This window comes from Zea mays, chromosome 7, assembly GCF_902167145.1.
Source record: "Zea mays cultivar B73 chromosome 7, Zm-B73-REFERENCE-NAM-5.0, whole genome shotgun sequence".
In the NCBI taxonomy this organism is placed as follows: Eukaryota; Viridiplantae; Streptophyta; class Magnoliopsida; order Poales; family Poaceae; genus Zea; species Zea mays.
Genome location: NC_050102.1, coordinates 145,172,484 through 145,192,138, shown reverse-complemented (window position 1 = coordinate 145,192,138; position 19,655 = coordinate 145,172,484). Strand labels below are relative to the sequence as shown.

The 19,655-nt window shown below is 42.9% G+C and overlaps 1 protein-coding gene and 1 long non-coding RNA gene across 17 annotated transcripts; one reads left to right on the top strand and one right to left on the bottom strand.

The window, feature by feature from the left end:
- The first annotated feature begins 3,805 nt into the window (after positions 1-3,805).
- Positions 3,806-4,709, top strand: LOC109940860 (uncharacterized). The gene is made up of 2 exons (XR_002263573.1): positions 3,806-3,983; positions 4,279-4,709. It is a non-coding gene; the product is annotated as an uncharacterized lncRNA (long non-coding RNA).
- A 2,290-nt stretch (positions 4,710-6,999) lies between these two features.
- On the bottom strand, positions 7,000-17,997 carry LOC100274675 (uncharacterized). 16 transcript variants are annotated; one of them, XR_004851206.1, is made up of 10 exons: positions 17,761-17,994; positions 14,335-15,087; positions 14,151-14,211; positions 13,903-14,018; positions 12,324-13,227; positions 11,966-12,240; positions 8,680-8,781; positions 7,934-7,974; positions 7,666-7,855; positions 7,000-7,363 (listed from the first exon to the last, which is right to left on the bottom strand). XR_004851206.1 is itself a non-coding variant. In XM_035960441.1 (9 exons), the coding sequence occupies exons 2-9, from the start codon at positions 14,533-14,535 to the stop codon at positions 7,361-7,363; spliced, it is 1,791 nt and encodes a 596-aa protein (XP_035816334.1). In that variant the 5' UTR covers positions 14,536-15,087; positions 17,761-17,994; the 3' UTR covers positions 7,000-7,360. The 16 variants fall into 16 exon arrangements, 8 of the variants coding, with proteins under 8 accessions (XP_035816334.1, XP_035816335.1, XP_020395970.1 ...); XR_004851211.1 differs by having other exon boundaries at positions 7,053-7,363; positions 12,324-13,224; positions 14,335-14,477; positions 17,761-17,997; XR_004851207.1 differs by having other exon boundaries at positions 7,053-7,363; positions 12,324-13,224.
- Between the last annotated feature and the right edge of the window lie 1,658 nt (positions 17,998-19,655).

The following is a 19,655-nucleotide window of genomic DNA, read 5'->3' as shown; positions in this document are numbered from 1 at the left end:
GATGGTTATCAAACATATGATGCATGGCCCGTGCGGGTCGCTAAATCCTAACTGCCCATGCACTAAGGGTCGTGCATCGTGCAAGAATCATTATCCCCGGCCTTTCTGTGATGCAACTTTGCAAGGGAAGGATTCATATCCTGTTTATAGACGTCGTGACGATGGGCGTAAGGAAAAGGTTCGAGGGTTCGAATTGGACAATAGATGGGTTGTCCCTTACAACCCTTACCTCCTTCGGCTCTTCAACTGTCACATCAATGTTGAGGCGTGCGGGAGCATCAAGGCTGTTAAATACCTGTTCAAGTACATATACAAAGGCCATGATCGTGCGTCTGTTGTTATGAGAGATGCGAGCAAGGCAGATGATGATGTAGATGAGATCAAGCAGTACAGAGATGCAAGGTGGGTGACTCCTCCAGAAGCCTTATGGAGGATATACGGCTTTGAGCTTAGTCAGATATCTCCACCTGTGATGCAGCTGCAGCTCCATCTTCCAAACATGCACATGGTGGCGTTTCACGAGCGGCAAATGGTCGAGCGAGTCGTCAACCGTCCAGGTGCTGATAGGTCAATGCTCACAACATATTTTGAGGCAAATAGGCTACAGGAGGAGGCTCGTGGCATCCTGTATCGTGACTTTCCTGAATGGTACACTTGGCAGAGTGGTAAGGGCAAAGTATGGCAACGGAGGAAACGAGATACGGGTGGACAAGTCGGTAGAATAGTCTCTGCTCATCCGGCCGAGGGGGAGCGCTACTATCTTCGTGTTCTCCTAAACCATGTGACTGGCGCCACCTCCTATGTGGATCTAAGGACAATAGATGGTGTCACGCTACCGACTTTTCGTGAGGCAGCAGAGAGAAGGGGACTGCTAGAGTCGGACAATACACTGGATGCGTGTCTCACTGAACGTGCTCTTTTCCAGATGCCATCGGTGCTGCGACGGCTTTTTGCCACAATACTGGTGTACTGTGAGCCAAGCGATGTGGCTGTACTTTGGCAGAAACACCTAGATTCTATGTCTGAGGACTATCAACACATGACTCAGTGCAAAACTCATGTTGAGCAGATGGTATTGATTGACATTAGGAACATGCTGCAGTCAATGGGAAAGGACATAAAGACATTCCCTCTTCCTCCTATCATGGACGCGTATGACGATGCTATTGGTACTGCTAGAGAGGTTTACGAGGAGGAAATTATCGAACCGACAGCAGGAGATGTGGCTCTCAAAGACTCCCTTAACAAGGAACAGAGGGCTGCCTATGATAAGATTTTGTCTGCCATTGACACTGATCAGGGTGGATTGTTCTTTGTGGATGGACCTGGTGGCACCGGGAAGACTTATCTATATAGAGTGCTGCTCACGACGCTACGCAGCCAGGGCAAGATTGCAGTGGCAACAGCTACATCTGGCGTTGCGGCTTCCATAATGCCTGGAGGAAGAACCGCCCATTCACGCTTCAAGATACCTCTCACTATTGACGATGGCGCTGTATGTAGCTTCACGAAGCAGAGTGGAACCGCAGAGTTGCTACGGAAAGCATCCCTCATTATCTGGGACGAGGCTTCTATGACTAAGAGACAAGCCGTGGAGGCACTGGACAATAGCATGCGCGATATAATGGGTCGACCCGGACTGCCATTTGGTGGTAAAACCATTGTCTTCGGTGGTGATTTCAGACAGGTCTTGCCTGTTGTTCGTAAAGGGTCAAGGGCTCAAGTGGTCGCTTCTTCTCTACGAATGTCTTACCTATGGGAGTCCATGTCCCACTTAAAGCTTGTTAACAATATGAGGGCAAAAAACGACCCTTGGTTTGCGGAGTATTTGCTGCGCGTAGGCGGTGGAACTGAGGACACAAATAGTGACGACGAAATCCGTCTTCCTGACGAGGTATGTGTGCCTTATAGTGGGAGTGACAACGATCTTGACAACCTAATAGACTTCGTTTTCCCAAATCTCAACAAAAATATGTCTGATTCGACCTACATCACTTCAAGAGCGATACTGTCAACACGGAATGACTGGGTGGATATGATAAATGTTAAGATGATTGATCGTTTTCAAGGGGAGCATATGGTGTAACATAGTTTCGATAGCGCCATGGATGATCCCCATAACTACTACCCACCCGAGTTCCTAAACACACTGACGCCAAATGGATTGCCACCACATGTTTTGAAGCTCAAGATTGGATTCCCTGTTATATTGCTTCGGAATATAGACCCTGCAAATGGACTTTGCAATGGCACCAGGCTGGTCGTTCGTGGTTTTCAAAGAAATAGCATTGACGCAGAAATTGTACTGGGTCAACACGCTGGAAAACGGATTTTCCTGCCGCGTATACCTTTGTGTCCCTCCGATGAAGAGATGTTCCCTTTCCAGTTCAAAAGAAAGCAATTTCCTGTACGGCTTAGCTTTGCAATGACGGTTAACAAAGCACAAGGTCAGACTATTCCCAATGTTGGTGTATACTTGCCCGAACCAGTGTTCTCTCATGGCCAACTATATGTTGCTCTATCTAGAGCGACAGCCCGATAAAACATAAAGATTCTTGCAATCCCACCCGTCGATGGGAAGAAAACGTCGAGGAAGGGTGTAAGAAAGAACCCTACAGAAGATTGTGGGACATATACTAAGAACATCGTCTACAAGGAGGTCCTAACAAACTAGACCTACAGTAAGTCTGTTAAAACTCAATTGTTTGTTTCAATAAAAAGACACTGACACAAGGCTAACACTCAAATGTAATCCGAAAAAATTACATGATGAGGAAATGTTAAGGAGCTTTATAAAATAATATTGATCTGTTTGTAATTGTTCTGTTTGATAGGTTGGGTTATTCATGCTTCACTTCTTGAGCTTGGTGTATTGCTTCCAGATGCTACGATCTCCTATGCTTGGTATGTCTTCTTTGCTTGGTATGTCTTCTTTGCTTCATGATGCTACGATCTCCTATGCTTGGTATATTCCTCTCCTCATTTGGGATCGCGCCTCCCATGGCCTTCCATGGAGAGGAGATAATATGAATGCTTGTGTTTAGGGTGCAATTTTACAAATAGTTTACTACTTCAGTTGAAAACCATTGCTTTGGTATGTTTTCAACTGAAATGGCTAATTTTGAGCTTTTCAAATAGAACAGGAGTAGATGAAATATGTGTCAGAATTTCAATAGTTTTGATATTTTCTCCAACTTTTAGTTTGTAAAGCAGTTTTTACAATGAGTCCAGTTTAATAGCACTAATAATAATATAGGTTGCTTGATGTGCTTTTTTCTGCATTCCATTTTCTCCATCTTTTAGTTTATAGAGCAGCTTTTACAATGATTACAGTTTAATGTCAATGATATACTACAATGAATTCCCTATTGCACTCCTTCTTGTGTAAATTACGTTGTCTTAACTATTGATTTGCTAAAACGTTTCTTATAGTTTTGTCATAAACAAATAAAACTCTTTCCATTTTATCTGTCACACTGTCACCTTAGTAGCAGTTTAACTACATTGATGATAGTTGTGCATTACCCAAAACTGACACTGAATATAATTCTCCCTCAAACTAAGAGTCGCACAACAACATGGGTGTTGTTGCTGATGTGGCAAGTATGAGTAATGATGAACTGGTGGCCACTGATGCAGCTAGATTTTTTCTTCTTCTGTTGCTGCTGCTCAGCTCCTGGGCATGTGATTGAAGCACATCGATGATGCGCTGCATAACTAACATTAGAATTGTACTCAAAGCAGATCTATCTAAATTGAGATGAGGCCTGATCTATTAAAATTGTTGCTGTTGATGAACTCTCTTTTATCGGTCTGTGGGGATTGTTTTTAGATAACTTTTGTGATTAGCAAGTGATGATTCCTTGTAATCTTGTTTGCAGCGGAATGAATGCACCGAGCTGAGAAAGGACGGAACAAAGAAAGATCTTAAAATCAAAGCTTGTTATGTGAACATTATTGTGATGTGGTTTCATGTTATCCAGGTGAGGTGGGATGACATTATAGATCTATTTTTTGAGTAAGTTAAATTTCAGAATCTGCATATGAAAACTATTGAAATTCTGACACATATTTCATCAACAGGAGTAGATTAAAATATATGACGTTTTTTACTAATTACTTAGCTTGTCCTAAACGTCATATATTTTAAAACTTAGTAAATTAGTTGAATAGCTTATTTTCTGTTGGTCAGGAAGGGCTACTTCTCAGGGGAGTCGAAGAAACACTCAGATGTGTTCTATGATATCTCATAATTAGATTTCTTTCCATATGCTACAGATTCGGATAGCGAAGAACTTGAACTGAAGGAGCAGAAACCTGTTCTGAAGGCTCAGTTGGGAGGCGATTCAAGTGGCAACAGATCAAACGATTGCTACTTCCCAGGCCTTCATGATGACCTATCACAAGACTGTCTTGCCTGGGCAAGTAGATCGGACCACCCTTTTGTTTCTTGTCTGAACAAGAGATTCAGCGGGTATCTGTACAAGCTGCGAAGGAAATACGACATCGTTGAGCACTAGGTGTACCTCGCTTGTAGCCTGATGCCGTATTTGGCTAAGCAAGTATGAGCCAAGTTGAGAAATACATGAACACCGATGGTTGGTGGTAGAAGCTGCTCATTTGCTAGCTGTTGCCTATGAACCATTCAATTGATATGTTGCTCAGTAGATACTTGAACCAACGAATATCAATATATTGTATATGCCTAATGTTATATTAGCAATGTTTAAAATGCTGCTCTAGCATTATCTACCATGTTCCAGTCGTCTTTATGTTGTTGTCATCTTTTATACGGCGGATACATGCTTCTAGCTTGGAGATCGGTGTGGCATGCAAGAAATTGAGGGATCGATAACAGAATGTGGCTGCATGCCGTTAACGATGATGGAAAGAAAGAAAGAAAGTGATACGTATAAAACTATAAAATTGATGTCAGGCAAAGAAGATTGTAATCTTTAATAGCAACAAAGAAACCATCATAATCAGTTTTAATAACAGCTAAATCTTGTGATGAACTATCATTCCTCGAAGTCTTCTAAGAGTTCAGCCTCTTCACCATATTCCTTGGAAAATCAGTTCGATATAATTGATCTCAACTCAAAGGTTGGAAATTGTATACCATTAGCCAATGCACGAATTGGAACCTGGGTGCATAATATTGAATGTCGTCCTGGTCAGGGTGGGAAGATGGTTCGAGCAGCTGGTACATATGCTAAGGTAGTCCAGGAGCCAGGCGCCAAGTGTGTCCTGCGCCTTCCCTCAGGTGCTGAGAAGGCTGTTGATTCAAGATGCCATGCTACAATTGGTATAGTCTCCAACCCAAGCCATGGTACACGCAAGCTAAGAAAGGCAGGGCACAGCAGGTGGTTAGGCAGACGCCCTGTTGTCCGTGGTGTTGCTATGAATCCTTTGGATCATCCCCATGGTGGAGGCGAGGGGCGTACTAAAGGAGGCAGGCCTTCAGTTTCTCCCTGGGGAAAGCCCACCAAAGCAGGGTACCGATCACCAAGTGTGGCCAGTCGGAAAGCGTTTGCTGGAACAAAGCTCATACAGTTCAGAAAATAAAGAATATGTGTTTGTGGCAGAGGGAACTGTGATAATCGACTTGATTCTGGTGCAGCAGAAGAAATGGTTGTTATCACTCCAATCGACAACACAGAATAAATGTTTTCACTCCAATGGTTGTTATCGCTACTTTTCCCCTTTTGTCATTCTGCAGAAACTAGCTCTTCATGAAACCTGATTAGTGAATTTCTTCCTGTATTTCTTTTGCTTCTTTAACACTTGGCAAATTTGGCTATGGTTCCACGGCTCTGATTGAGAAGGGATGCTCTTACCTTTTTGGTCAAGGCCTGTCCAAAAATAAGAAACACATGTTGGTAGTATAATTTTTCTCTCTATATTTCGCATGCTGTCTGTTAAGTTATTGTTTACATTTTATTGTGGCTATGAGCGTGATTGGATGCACTTGTAGCTGCCGTGCTGCAATATTGGCGGCTTTGATGCGATTGATGTGCACTCTTACCGCGATAGCAATTAGCAGGTGGCAATCCAGGTCCTCCGTATGTAAAATTAGATAACCAGCAAACTGTGCCACAGAAATGCGAACTGAACTATGAATTCTGGATGTCGTGCCTTTCACCCTTTTCTTCTGTCATTCATATACATACTAGGTAGGTGCCGGTGTGATGCCACGGAACATAAATTGCGAACCTCCAATGAACTTCATTTGAGACAAGTGATGCCCAAGAAAATGGGGGTAAACTGACACAGCTATCACTATGCGCGAAAGAATCTGACACAGCTATCACCCATGAAGATTTCCGGTTAACTTGTGGAATCGGACTTCATTTGAGACAAGACAACAATACCAGTGTTGAGCTTGCCACTCGGCCATGGCACACACGAGAACACGGGATGATCAAGTAAGAACTGAACAGAATGCACTAATACAAAAGGTTGGCTTGCGTTCGCTTCCTTGCTCCACAGGAAGCATAGCTGATATACAAATCGAGATTTATGTTCCGTGGCATCGCACGGGCACCTACCTAGTAGACATTATGAAGAGCTTTGAGCACACTCCTGGAACCTCATACACTTGTGCTGAGAAACATACACTATTCATTTACATCTTTTCAATCATCAGGATAAGATTAAAGAGCTTCTAGTGCATCTTATGGTACTAGTTGAACGACTTGGACTAGTTATTCCCTTATTGCTTTTGATGATAATCATCACCTAGTCAGTCTAGAGTTTGTGGAATCGTTGAACAACTATTAAAGATTGTTTGTAATGGTCCCTTATGCTCATCCTCCGTGAGGAATTTACAAACAGAAACTCTAATAGAATCATGGCTACTCGAGTCTCTTTAGTGTGGAAAATTCCATGATTTTTTTTCTTTTATATTTATGGAACCTTGCTTCTTGAGAAGCAACTTACAATATCATTGCCTGCACCATAAACAGCATTTATTTTAATCGTTCTAAACAAGCTTACTCCTGCACCAATAGTTATATTGCATTGATATAAAACACAGAAGACATCATCCAACAAGTCGCAGACCAGAGGAAACAGATGCTGTAAAAGTAGGAGTCGTTTGTACAATAGTGTATGAAAGCTCGACAGTACGACTGTAACTGTAACAGATGTTGATGGACACGAGGAGATAAAAAGTCACGCAGCCTAAGCTTCAGAAACCAAGTTCTACTCAGTTGCTGGAACAAAAAAGAATTAACAAGAACATACAAAATTAGAATCTAAGCTTGTTAACTGTTTTCTATCCCTTCATCCTCATGGAATCTGACTAAGCCGGTAGTGAGGCTATTCTCACACTGGATCTCATCTGTATCATTTACGGCGGTTACTGCATGTCAAGAAAACAAAGTATGTTGATTAAACCCCAGAAAATGTTATGTTATTTACAGGAATTAAAACTATATACTACCCACATTCCAAATTATATGTCATTTTGATTTTTAGATGTATCTAGACATAACATGTATCTAAGTGCATAGCAAAAGCTATGAACCTAAAAAAGGCCAAAATAAGCACATTATTCAGCACACATTGATTTCCTTAATCAGTCTACCATCCTTTCAATGAGAATGGTAGCATGAGCTTATACTATAGTATTGGTGATTACAGTAAATGACAATGAACACAAACCTTAGGAAGAAGCCTCGCTGATCGTCTTGGTAGTGTAGAAGGCTTGACCTTAGCGGAAGCACTTCGTAAGCTAAGTTGTATATTTCTGGGAGGTTCACTATAGGCTGCTGGTGTCATACTCTCTAACTCCTCAACCTCCTCAGCATCATTCTGTCCCTTTTTGTCCGTAGAATCATGACTTTGTGCTAGCCTACAGAAGAAAGGAACCCTTTAGGCATGCAGCTAGTATTGGAGATCAGAAGTATGAACAGTGTTTATAGAAACATACTCTGCACCGAACTTTGAAGTCAGAGAATTAATAGCATTGTCCTTCAGAATGATAGAAGTAAGTTAGTGAACTGCTCTGGGTACACCAAGATCTATACATCATTATAAACTGGCAAAGATAAATCAACCAAAACACCATAAACTAGGCACAACAAAGCATTCCGATAATAAAACACCTTTCATCATGCACAGAAAGCATCACGCCATCATAAACCGAATGCCAAATCAAAAATGGAGATTGTTTTCCAAACATAGTACAACACTAGGTCGCGGGTTTAAAGCAGCCTCTCCGCATTTGCGGGGGAGACTTGCCTTGGTTTATCCCTTCGCCTGACCCACTCATGTTGGAGCCTCCGGCACCGGCACTCAGTCTACCCTATTTTAGTCAGTACAAGATAATTTAACAAAATAAAAGTCGGCACTTGGGGCTCATAAATCTGGCAACGACGGCTATGCAAGCAGTCACTAGGTGCAAGCGAACCTCCTGGTCCGTTATATCATAATCTAGTCGTATATCACATTTAACACTTAAATCCTTCCACCAGCAGCTTGACTAGCTTAAAAAAACCTAACAAACCACGGTTGCATCTATGGTTGGATAATATGATCTAACGGATCGGGAAGCTCACTCGCACCTAGTGACTGGAATATATAATGACCTGTAAGTTTTGCCAGTCAGAGTACACAAAGGCATTGGTGACTAGTACCAGAAATGCCAGCTAAGGAGGTCAGTGAAATATCAATTACCAAATAAGCAGGTTTGCAGTTGCGGAGCTAAAAGTGAGACACGTAGACTTTGCCATTGACCAAAATAATACGTTTAGCAGCTTTCATTCTCTTCCCCTTTTACTACAAAGTGCAAACCAGTAAAATTAGTCAGCCATGCATTTACTATTTTCGTAAGAGCAGACACTATAACTAGTAGAAAGTGACCCTCGCGTCCATGACTACAGAAAACAGACAAAAACATCTTAAGGTTAGTTGAATATAAGCAAGCATATAGTGACCTATTTGTTTCTAAAAGGTATAGGGAAAAGTGAAATAATTACATATGTGACATAGGTGATTTAGCTAAACTGGAGGAACTCACTGCACCGAGTGCTCGGATGACAGTCATTTTCCACAAGTCAACAAAGTTAAAGATTACGGCTCAAAATAAGAGTGCATGCAAGGCTGATGTAGTTAACAAAAGGACATTGTCAATCTTGGAGCTCAATTATGTTACATATTTGAAGTCCGTCCATTCATTTTTCGAATTCATATTTTTATTCATAAATTGTGCAACCAAACCTCTAATTGTAAATATAGAGTACATTAGGAACATTGACAGGCCTCCAATACGACACTTTTTTACTGTTTGAGGAAAACAAACATATGTGGCACTTTGACTAATATTATACATAAAAATCTATTATCTGATTATCTCAAATAGAATGAACTACATATTATGAATTTAGTAACATCAACCTTATGACAAGTTATAGAGAATGTTTTTAGGCTGTTATAATGATCAAAGCCCAAAAGGTTGACTTAAAAGAAAACCTAAATGTACTTACATTTGGGATCTAAGGTAGCATAGAGTTGATCCCATCTAAGGTTGTTTGATTCAGCTTTTTTCTGATCAGCTTTTCTAAAAATCTGGCTGTGAAGAGAATCTGGCTATGGGAAGAATCTGAGTATCGTGGGGATTACGTGCGGAGGAAGATGAAGTGGTTCAAAGGGTCCAGGATCTAGAAAGCGATGGATTTCTACTATCGTGACGACTCGACCGATTTTGTGTTCATGTTGATTTTGGACAAGTTTTTACCAAAACGATTCTTATAAAAACAGGCTGAAAAGTTGGGGCGTTTGGCAGTCCGCAACAGCTTTTGGTGGCCAAAAGCTGAAAAAAGCCCAACCAAATATAGGGTGTGTTTGGTTTGGCTTTTGACTTTGACTTTTGTCCCATAAAAGCCAAAAGTCAAACCAAAGGGATGGATCCAGGAAGCAGCTTTTTCTAAAAGCCGACTTTCTCGCAGTGCAAAACTGAAAGCACCTCTGGACCTGCTTTTAGTGGCTTTCGGATGGAACTGTGAAAACATATATCGAAGAAATTTTAACAGCTTTTAGTGGTTTCCACCAAACGGTTTTTAGCTTTTTAACAGCTCACAGCCCACAGCAGCTTTTTTCACAGCTCACAGCCCACAGCAGCTTTTTTCACAGCCACAGCCCAACCAAACGGACCCATAGCTTTTGACTAATCACCAATTTACCAATTTATGAAATCCCCTGATGGAAGCTTGCCTAAGGTGCTTAATCCAGTTTACCTTTTTTGCTCTTTCATCCTACTTTCTAATTAAACATACATGCGGGATCTTGGAAGACAGTAGATCTCCAATCCATAATCAGCAAGCATAAGTGCGTTTGGATGGGTGTTGGGACAAAATTCAGCGGTTGGCGATGGGTAAGGGTGTCATTTGGATAGCAGTCGCATCCCCCCCCCCCAAAGCTTGGCCTATTCGTGGGCGACCAAATCAAACACCATTTTTTCGGCCAGGCAAACCAAACACCAAATTTTGTTCGGGCGGCTCCTTGGCAGGGCTGGCACATGGCAGAATCCAAACAAATCTTACTTATGGATTCCATGTTATTTTAGTACTTTGAAGCCCACTTATTTTTTTGTACTTTGAGATTATAAATATAATGTCTGCTGAAATGTTAATACTATTGTTTTATTAATTAAACCATCCAGATTAGTTTTTTCAATCCTATACATGGGAAATTTGTCTATTACTCTTCCCCATTTTTTTTCCTTTCAAATAAGACAAACTTCCTGCTGCAACGAACATGTCCTGTAGTGTTATGGCCAATGGGCATGGGCCACCTCAGCAGAACCAACCCAGTGCTGTCATGTCCACATTGCCACAAGTTAGTACCGACCCCCTCCCCCCTCCCCCCTCCCATGCCATGTAGACCGGTGATTTGTTTTAGAAAAATTGGGATTGGTTTAGGAACTTTAAGACAGGTTTGGAAATCAGCAATAAAGTTGAGTTTTGTGTAGGAAAGGATTGGCAATCCATAAGGTTCCATCTATAGGCTTGTTTAGGGTCAAGTTTTTTTTGTGCCTGCTGCCCATTCTTCTGGTCTTGTGCTCCTCCATCTCTCTCCCTAGTGCAGCCACCTCCCTGCTGTCTGTGCACGACATCACTTTCCTCGTCGGCGACAACAGGTTGCCGACAACATTCCTCCCCTAGCCTATTACCAACTTCGCTACAATCTTCCTGCAACGAAGCAGTACCCTGACATCCATAGTCTTCAATCTGACGTTGTCCATCAGAGATCACATAATTGCACAGTTGGGTCAAATCTGAGAGGACCCAGTGCAAAGGATGGCATATTGGCATTTGATTCAAGCGTAACAAACAATGGCCCATAGCTATTTGTCCAAACTCCAAAACATCTTCAAACATTACAGCAGGGAACCTGAACTGAAATATGTACTAGAATAGAATCATGAGACCTGCATCCAACCATATATACAGTGAAATACGATGACTGAACCTTAACTTATGAAACAATATAAAATCGCCAACTTGGCCACTTGATGGCTGTCAGAAGAAACTAGAAACAGACTGAAGCCATAAGGGATATAGGTTGAACTGATAAGCCATCCAGGTAAACTACATCCAATACCAATATTGTGTGAAGATCGGTAACAGAGAAAACAAGCTCAAATGATAGATGCAAAAAGAACTGCTAAGTAGAATAGAAGACCTAGAAGCAAGAAGTACTGGCAGAATAAAATAGCAGGTTCCACTGCATCATCTGCTGATATATGTCAAAAGGTTATTTCAAAAATATTTCCATGACATGAAGCTGAAGACGTAAGTACATAACATGCCCCCAGAAAACCATGAGAACAAGCTAAAGCATGGCTGGTTAAGAAACACATCATAGCATTTGAAACATCCAATACAAACACATTTTCCTTAGCCAAAGTATTAAGAGGCATATCAAATTATGTAACTATATCAAGTCAAGTATAAGAAATTACCGAAGTGGCGGAAGATGTTGGATGTGTGTTGTCAAAATTTCCAGCAATAAAATGACCAGAAGAACTAGCAGGCGACTGGGCATCTGTAACAGGCAGTTCTGCTACTGTCTTACAGGCTAGTTGATAAGAAATGGACAAACTGTCATCACGACCTATATTTTCTTCCACTGCTACTGCCTTCACAGGTTCATTTTCCATTAGGGTTTCATCTCCAGTTTGTTTTCCTGAAGATTTTGGACAGGAGTCTTCATTGGAGCCACTTCTAACCTCATCCCCTGACAAAAAGGTAGATATATTGTCTGTATCAGCAACTAAAAATTTTCGAGTGCAACAAATCTTGCAAAAACTTTGGTTTTACCAGAACTCATTGTGCATTTATTGCCAATTGGTTGCACTGAACCACATACAGCTGGTGCAGTGATTCTTTCAGACTGCAAAAAGACATCAGCAGGTTCTGGAGGAAGCACCTCGTTATCCGAAGCACCTGGCATATCAGATGTCACATTGTTCTGAACATCAGCTGTTAAACATGAAGAACATACCACTGGAGCACCCTCCTGATACCCAGAAAGTTCAACTGGGGTACCAGCCACTGTAGACGTGGATGACACTGAGTTCACAGTAGTCGTATCAACTGGATAGAGCACTGAACGGGAGCTCTCACCAACATCTGAAGCAAGTGATGAATCAGTGGAAGGAACAATGTTCTCAGCTCCCTTGTTCTGAATGTCAACAATGATATTTCCAGATGGTGACGCAGTGCTATGATCATCCTTAGTTGACAAACTGCTAATGAAGCTAGAGAAATTCCCATGTTCAGACGGAGGGGTAATGTGCATTTCTGCCATGAAGTTCTTGGCCCATGTTGCTGAACTGGAGTTCAGATCAACAAGAAGATCAATGCCCTCATCTGACATTACAGAAAATTGAACAGCAGCAGCATTTGCTGATATCTTATCAGACAGCCGACAACCCTTTTCTGTGTTATCATTCATACGGCCGAACTTAGTGGAAGCCTGACCATTACCATTAGAAGGATATTTTTGAATAATAGGGGGACAGATTTGATCAATTACGTTAGCAGGTGAACAATCATGTTTGCCAACAAATTCTAGATTTGTTGTATTAGTTGCAATTCCCACGTCACATTGGGACTGTAAATTATGAGCAGTTCTCAGGTCAGAAGATAGATGGCCATGATATTCTGGTCTTCCATGGTTCATAGAAACTGGAGGTATACTCGTACCAGTGTCAATCCCCTGCTACAGGATAGATGAAAAATGGATTATAAAGACATCCATTTAACCAGTACACATACAAATGAGCAAAGCAATTCACAGATACATGATGAAACAGACTTACATTTCAAGTGAAAATAAAGCAACAAATTACTACTGCGGCAAACAGAAAAAAATACTAGTATAATCCATAGCAACAATTGGGTGGCACAAAACAGAGTACAAATAGAAAAACAGAATCCAAAAGGCATCTGCAGAAGAAGTGCCACTCTCATATTTAGGACGGTCAGGTGCAATCCAGATTAACAGGAAGTGTGTAAATGATTCCTAAATAGGCATTGGCAGTTTGCATAAAATCATATGAAAGGATCCTGGAAAAATATTAAAACTAGAATCCTTGTGTTTTACTAGGAAGAATTCTTTTTTATTTCTTCTTTGTTTGTTTTTTGGTTGTGTTTGTGTGCTTTTGTGTGTATGTGTTTTTTTTTTTGGGGGGGGGGGGGGGGGGGGGGGGTAGTTATAATTCTCTTAACTTTCCAATATCAGACAACTTGAGTAGAAAATAATAAATCAATAAGGAACAATATACTTGTAGGGTTCATGCAAAAAGTTATGGATAACAGATGAGCCCATTAGTAGTAACGGGTATTAATTTTTCATGGGAAACAATAAAAGAAAACAATGGTTGAAATTTCTTACCTTTTTAGATGTTTCATCAACAGGTGTCTGATCTCCTTTTTGATGTTTCGCATGCACAAGTGGTTTACCATCATCCCTGCCATTGTATGGGCCTCTTTTGTTGTTAGCATGATTGCCTGCAGTTAATTAGGTTGCCAATTATTCCTAAAGCATCATCTTTCAAAGCAAAAGAGTCTGAAAAAATAAGCCATTGTGCAAGCATAAACAATCAGCCAACTAAGTTTAACATAAAAAGTTTCTGTACATACATGTGGATGCTTCTTTCATATTTGCTAATTGGACAGGAGGAGGAGCAGGAGATGGAGATGCCTGTGTAGAATAAAACAGTTACATCCTTCCAGATTCTGAATTTAAATAGATGATGAAACTAGCTCATACTTGTGGCGAACTCTGAAGTAAAAGTTATAATCCAAACATAACATATATGCTTACCTCAAGCAGCGAGGCGAGCGAACTTGCTAACTGAGAGTGGGTCTTCTTAGCAGGAAGGTTATACCTTTTGCACAAACATTGCAGCTCAGGGTAGCTGAGACTGAGGAGATGTTTTTTGCTCTCTTCATACCCCATCGGATTGGCTATTAAAAGTTTAAAACAAAAAAATGACATTAAAACATGAGCCCACTTCATTTTCATCCATCCATAGCACAGATATTTATTGCACCAGGGGAAAAACTTGTTAGCATTTGCAAGGGCACTAAAAGTCACACACCAGCCATCAGGCAACTGCTGTGAAATCAGAAACAAGGGCTAGGATCTCTGAAGCACACAAGAACAATCACGCACAAACAAGGTCAGCACTCGACTTGATGCAAAAGTATAAACAGAGTACACCACATGAAACTCGAACATGATTCACTCATCTCAGTACCCACCATATATAGGCCAACTGGGTGCGGCCGCACCCAGTCCCAAATACCAAAAGCCTTATAGTATATACATTTTTACCCTATTTGCACTCCCCTGGCCTAAACAGCAGCACCCACAGCCCGGCGCGGAGAGCCCACAGCAGCCAACAACTCCCTGCAGGAATGAAGGAAACAGCCACAATCTCATATGGGAAAGCCGGCCTGTAGTCGCTTCTTAGAGTCCTCGACTCGACTCTTCAACTGCACGCTTTGGTGGCTTCATCTCTTCTGCTCCCGCGTCCTGCTCATTGATTTGTCTCTCCAGTTCCCCTCCACCGCTCTACGCACAAGCGAAAGCTATCAGGCATTCAGGCGGCCCTGCTGGCTGGCTAGCAGGTGCTGCTGCTGCTGCTGAGCGCACTAGAGCAAGTAGCATGGCAGCAGGCGGTAATGGATCACGATCCAAATGTTTCTTCACAATTCGTTTGAGCCTAGAAATAGAGCTCAATCCTAATCCAATCCTTAAATTTTATAGTGTAAAATTTAGAGCCCATTACCACCCCTAGGTGAAGTCCGCCCGCCTCCCAGGCCTGCTCCTCTGTCATCCTTCAAAAAGTAACTTGATCATTCTTTTTTCAAATTCCATTAGCCTAATCGTCCAATGATTTTAATTTGTGCTTCTTGTTTGTTTGTCCAGATTTTAGGTTACGATTTTTTTGTTCTTTCTGTGATATCTATTAAATATTTTTATGGGTGCTAGGAAATGGAAAGATTTTATAAAAGAAAAGCACCAGACAGTGGTAGTGCAAGGAATTCATGTCATCCAGATGCTACTAATTGGGAAGAGGAGATCAAATATGACCCAACCTTAAGAAAGGAAATTGATTCTTAATTTCTTACCATCCTAATCCTAATTTGAGGGTGAGAAGGAAATATTTGGAGAATGGGCCATGCCAACTGCGCACTTGCAATTTTCCCTCTACACAGATTGGGGGAAAAGGCAATCCAAGAAGGTTTCAACAAGAATGGTTCGATGATTTTGGAAGTTGGCTTGAATATAGTGAATCAAAAGATAGAGCATATTTTTTTGTTATTTCTTGTTCAGAGAAAAGAAGGATACATGATATAAGGATTTCGTTGTTGAGTGCTGGAATGGTTATCACAGAAAAGAGCGGCTAAAGATACATGTTGGCAATGTTGGTGGATCACACTTTATTCCTATAAAGAAGTCTGATGATTTGTTATAGAGATATCAGCACATTGATGTTATTTTACATAAGAAAAGTGAAACATCTAAAAGGGCTTATTTTACTAGATTGAATGGATCCATTAATACTGCTAGGCTACTATTCGAGCAAGGCTTGCCTTTTCATGGCCATGATGAGTCGAAGGAGTCTTTGAACAAATGGAATTTTTTGGAGGTTTTTGATTGATTAGCAGAGCATGATTCAAATTTGGGAAAGGCAGTGGGTCTTGCAGGTAACAGTTGTATGGTGGCTCATGAAACTCAGACCAACATTATAGACTGTTTTGCAAATGAAATTCTACAATTTATTCTTGAAGAACTTGGGGACGATGTCTTTTGCTTGCTTAGTTGATGAGTCAAGGGATGTTTCTTGTAAAGATCAAATGGCCATGGTCTTGAGGTATATTGAAAAATGTAGAATGGCGAAAGAGAGATTACATAAATACTTGCGGAATTTAAGCTGGGCTTAAAACAAGTTAGAGGCCAAGGATATGATGGTGCTAGCAACATGCGAGGTGAGTTTAGTTCTGGAGATTTGAGAAATCTTAGCCAAGGATATGATGGTGCTAGCAACATTGCTGATGTGAGAGAAGGCAATCAATTCTCCAACATAAATACTATCAGTGAGCTTTCACAAAGAATGGTGGAGACAAGTAACCATTGGTTTATCGATTTTAGAAACTTGTGCTGCTATTGTAAATTGATACTGCAACAGTGGATAGAATATTTGAGGGGATGAAGATCGTAAAAACAACTCTTAATGACCGCATGGGTGATCCACACTTGAGTAATAGACTTATTTGCTATGTGGAGAAAGAAGAATTTTAAAAAATACCAATGATGCTGTGGTTCATCGCTTCATGAACATGGAAAGAAAAGGGCGTAGATTTGATCTGTAAGAGGTAATGCACCTCTTTTCAATTTTTCAACGATACATTATATAAATTGTTTGCTCACAATTAATGGTTTATTTTTTTTCAGTGAGGATTTTGTGGTTAAGGAATGCATTTTGCCGACAACGACAATCTTCTGTTGTTATAATTGTGGGATTCTTTTACTGTGATTTGATAAATTGCAAGCACAAATATACTATTACCACTACTTCATTGTTGATGTACATCAATATTGCTTGTTTTAAGCTATTCATGCTAAAATTATGGCTATGGTGCTATTAAGTTGCATTAGTGTTCTGTCTTTAGACAGCAAGCCACACCCCCACCATAATTCTCTAGCTCCACTCCTAGGATAAAAAACAAGACGGCAACTGGAAAACACCTACAAAACACAACACCAACATTACAAGCACCATCCTGATTTGCTCACCACACTACCTACGGTAGGGTATAATTGAGGAAGGGAAGTGGAATAACATAGGACAGTAGGACACGAACACATCGCAATCCCAGCGAATGTAAATCGTCATAATTGTAAGAGATCTTACATGTTGCATGGTCCAAACCGGAAAGAGCTAGACCTTCTCCTTATGCCAACACTAACAAATCGCCCGAGGTTTTGCAATGGAACTCGGGAGAGAGCGAGAGAGAGGGCGCGGGGTAAAAAAAACCAGATTTAAGCAAGCAGAGAAGCCGCCACAGGACCAACCAAGCTCGCATAAGCAACAGCGCGAGCGCGGGTACCGCGGCGCCATCCTGCCCTCCGCCGAGAGGGGTGAAGGGAAGTGGACGCCGGGAGTGCCGAGGCGTCAAATCCAAATGGGAGGACATGCGAGAAAGCGAATAGACGGGGGTTGGGCACCGGGATACTCACGGTGGAGGCGGACGTGGACGACGTGCGGCGAGTGGCGCCGAGGTCCTAGGCAGGGTTTGGAATTCGTCGGTGGATTGGGACTTGGAGAATAGAGACGGCCAGAGTCAAGACGGGTGTGGGTATCGGGAGTTCGGGGCAAGCGTTCCCACCGGCTGCCCCCCACGGCCCCACCCCACCTAGCTGCGCTGCCTGCTGGTGCTGGGTGGCTGACTGGCTGGTGCAGTGGTCAGGGCCGCTGGATGCCAGAGCCTGGAGTGAACCTTTTTTTTTTGGCACTGTTAGGATAGTGAAAGATTTTGATATTTGGGACCCTATTCGATTTGTATAGCTTTTAAGATTTAACACCTTATCATAATAACTAAATAAATATCTTACAACTGAAAAAATAGTGCAACAATAATATATATATATACATTGTTGGTAATGGAAGCTCAGGTCTTCCGGTAGTCATGGAAAGCCCCATGTCATGTTAGGGTTTATTCGGTTAGCTCTCAATCCATATAAATTGAGTGTGATTGGGTGGTTTAAATCCCAAGTAAGTTAAACTCTTTCTTAATTTTTTTCCAATTACATCCTGTCAGCGTTTCGACCCCTGGGGGGGTCCCTGGACCGACGATTAAAATCGTCGCTGCGTGCCCCAGCCTAGATGGGTTGGCACGAGATGGAACACAAGGGGTGAAAACATGGCTCGTGTTATCCTGCGCCAGGGGGATGCGCTTGCAGTAGGGGTTACAAGCGTTCGCGAGGGAGAGAGAGAGCCTGTTCGTCAGCCCGTCCTCCCGCGCGACGACCCTCCCGCATGAGGGCCCTGGACCTTCCTTTTATAGATGCAAGGAGAGGGTCCAGGTGTACAATGGGGGCGTAGTTATGTGCTAACGTGTCCGGCAGAGAGGTGCCTGAGCCCTGTGTACATGCCAACATGGCTGTCGGAGAGGCGCTAGAGCCCTGTGCACGCGGTGTTGTGGCCGTCGGAGGAGCGCTTGAGCCCTGTAGAAACACAGCTGTCGGGGCTGTTGGGACCTTGCTGACGTCTCCTTGTTTCCGTAGGGGGCTGAGAACCGCCGTCGTCATAGACGCACGCGGGGAGCCATCATTACTTGTTACCGGGGCGAGCCTGGATGGGACGCCAGTCTTGTTCCCTCATAGCTTGAGCTAGCTAGGGGTAGGGTAATGATGCATCCTCCGTGGTGCGGTTGGTCCGAGCCCAAGGTTGGGCGAGGCGGAGACTCCTCCTGAGGCCGAGGTCGGGGTCGGGCGAGGACGCGATCCCTCCCAAGGTCGAGGTTGAGGCCGAGCCCTGGGGTCGGGCGAGGCGGTGACCACCTTCCGAGGTCGAGGTTGAGGCCGAGCCCTAGGGTCGGGCGAGGCGGAGACCACCTTCCGAGGCCGAGGCGGGGGCCGAGCCCTGGGGTCGGGCGAGGCGGAGACCTCCTCCTGAGGCCGAGGCCCAAGGTCGAAGTGGCGAAGCTTCCTGTTGCGCCTGAGGCTGGACTCAGCTGCTGTCAGCCTCACCCTGGCGGGTGGCACAGCAGTCGGAGAGGGGCGAGCGGCGCTGTTTTCCTGTCAGGTCAGTCAGTGGGAGGGCGAAGTGACTGCGGTCACTTCGACCTTGCCGACTGAGGCACGCGTGTCAGGATAAGGTGCCAGGCGATCATTGCATTGAATGCGCCTGCGATACGGTCGGTTGGTGAGGTGATTTGGCCAAGGTTGCTTCACAACGAAGCCTGCCCGAGCTAGGCTTCGGGCGAGTCGAGGGTGTGCCCGTTGCTTGAGGAGGCCGTCGGGCGAGGCGTGAATTCGCCTGGGACTACCGTTCCCGCCCGAGGCTGGGCTCGGGCGAGGCGAGATTGCGTCCCTTGAGTAGACGCAGCCTTGACCTGAATTGCGCCCATCAG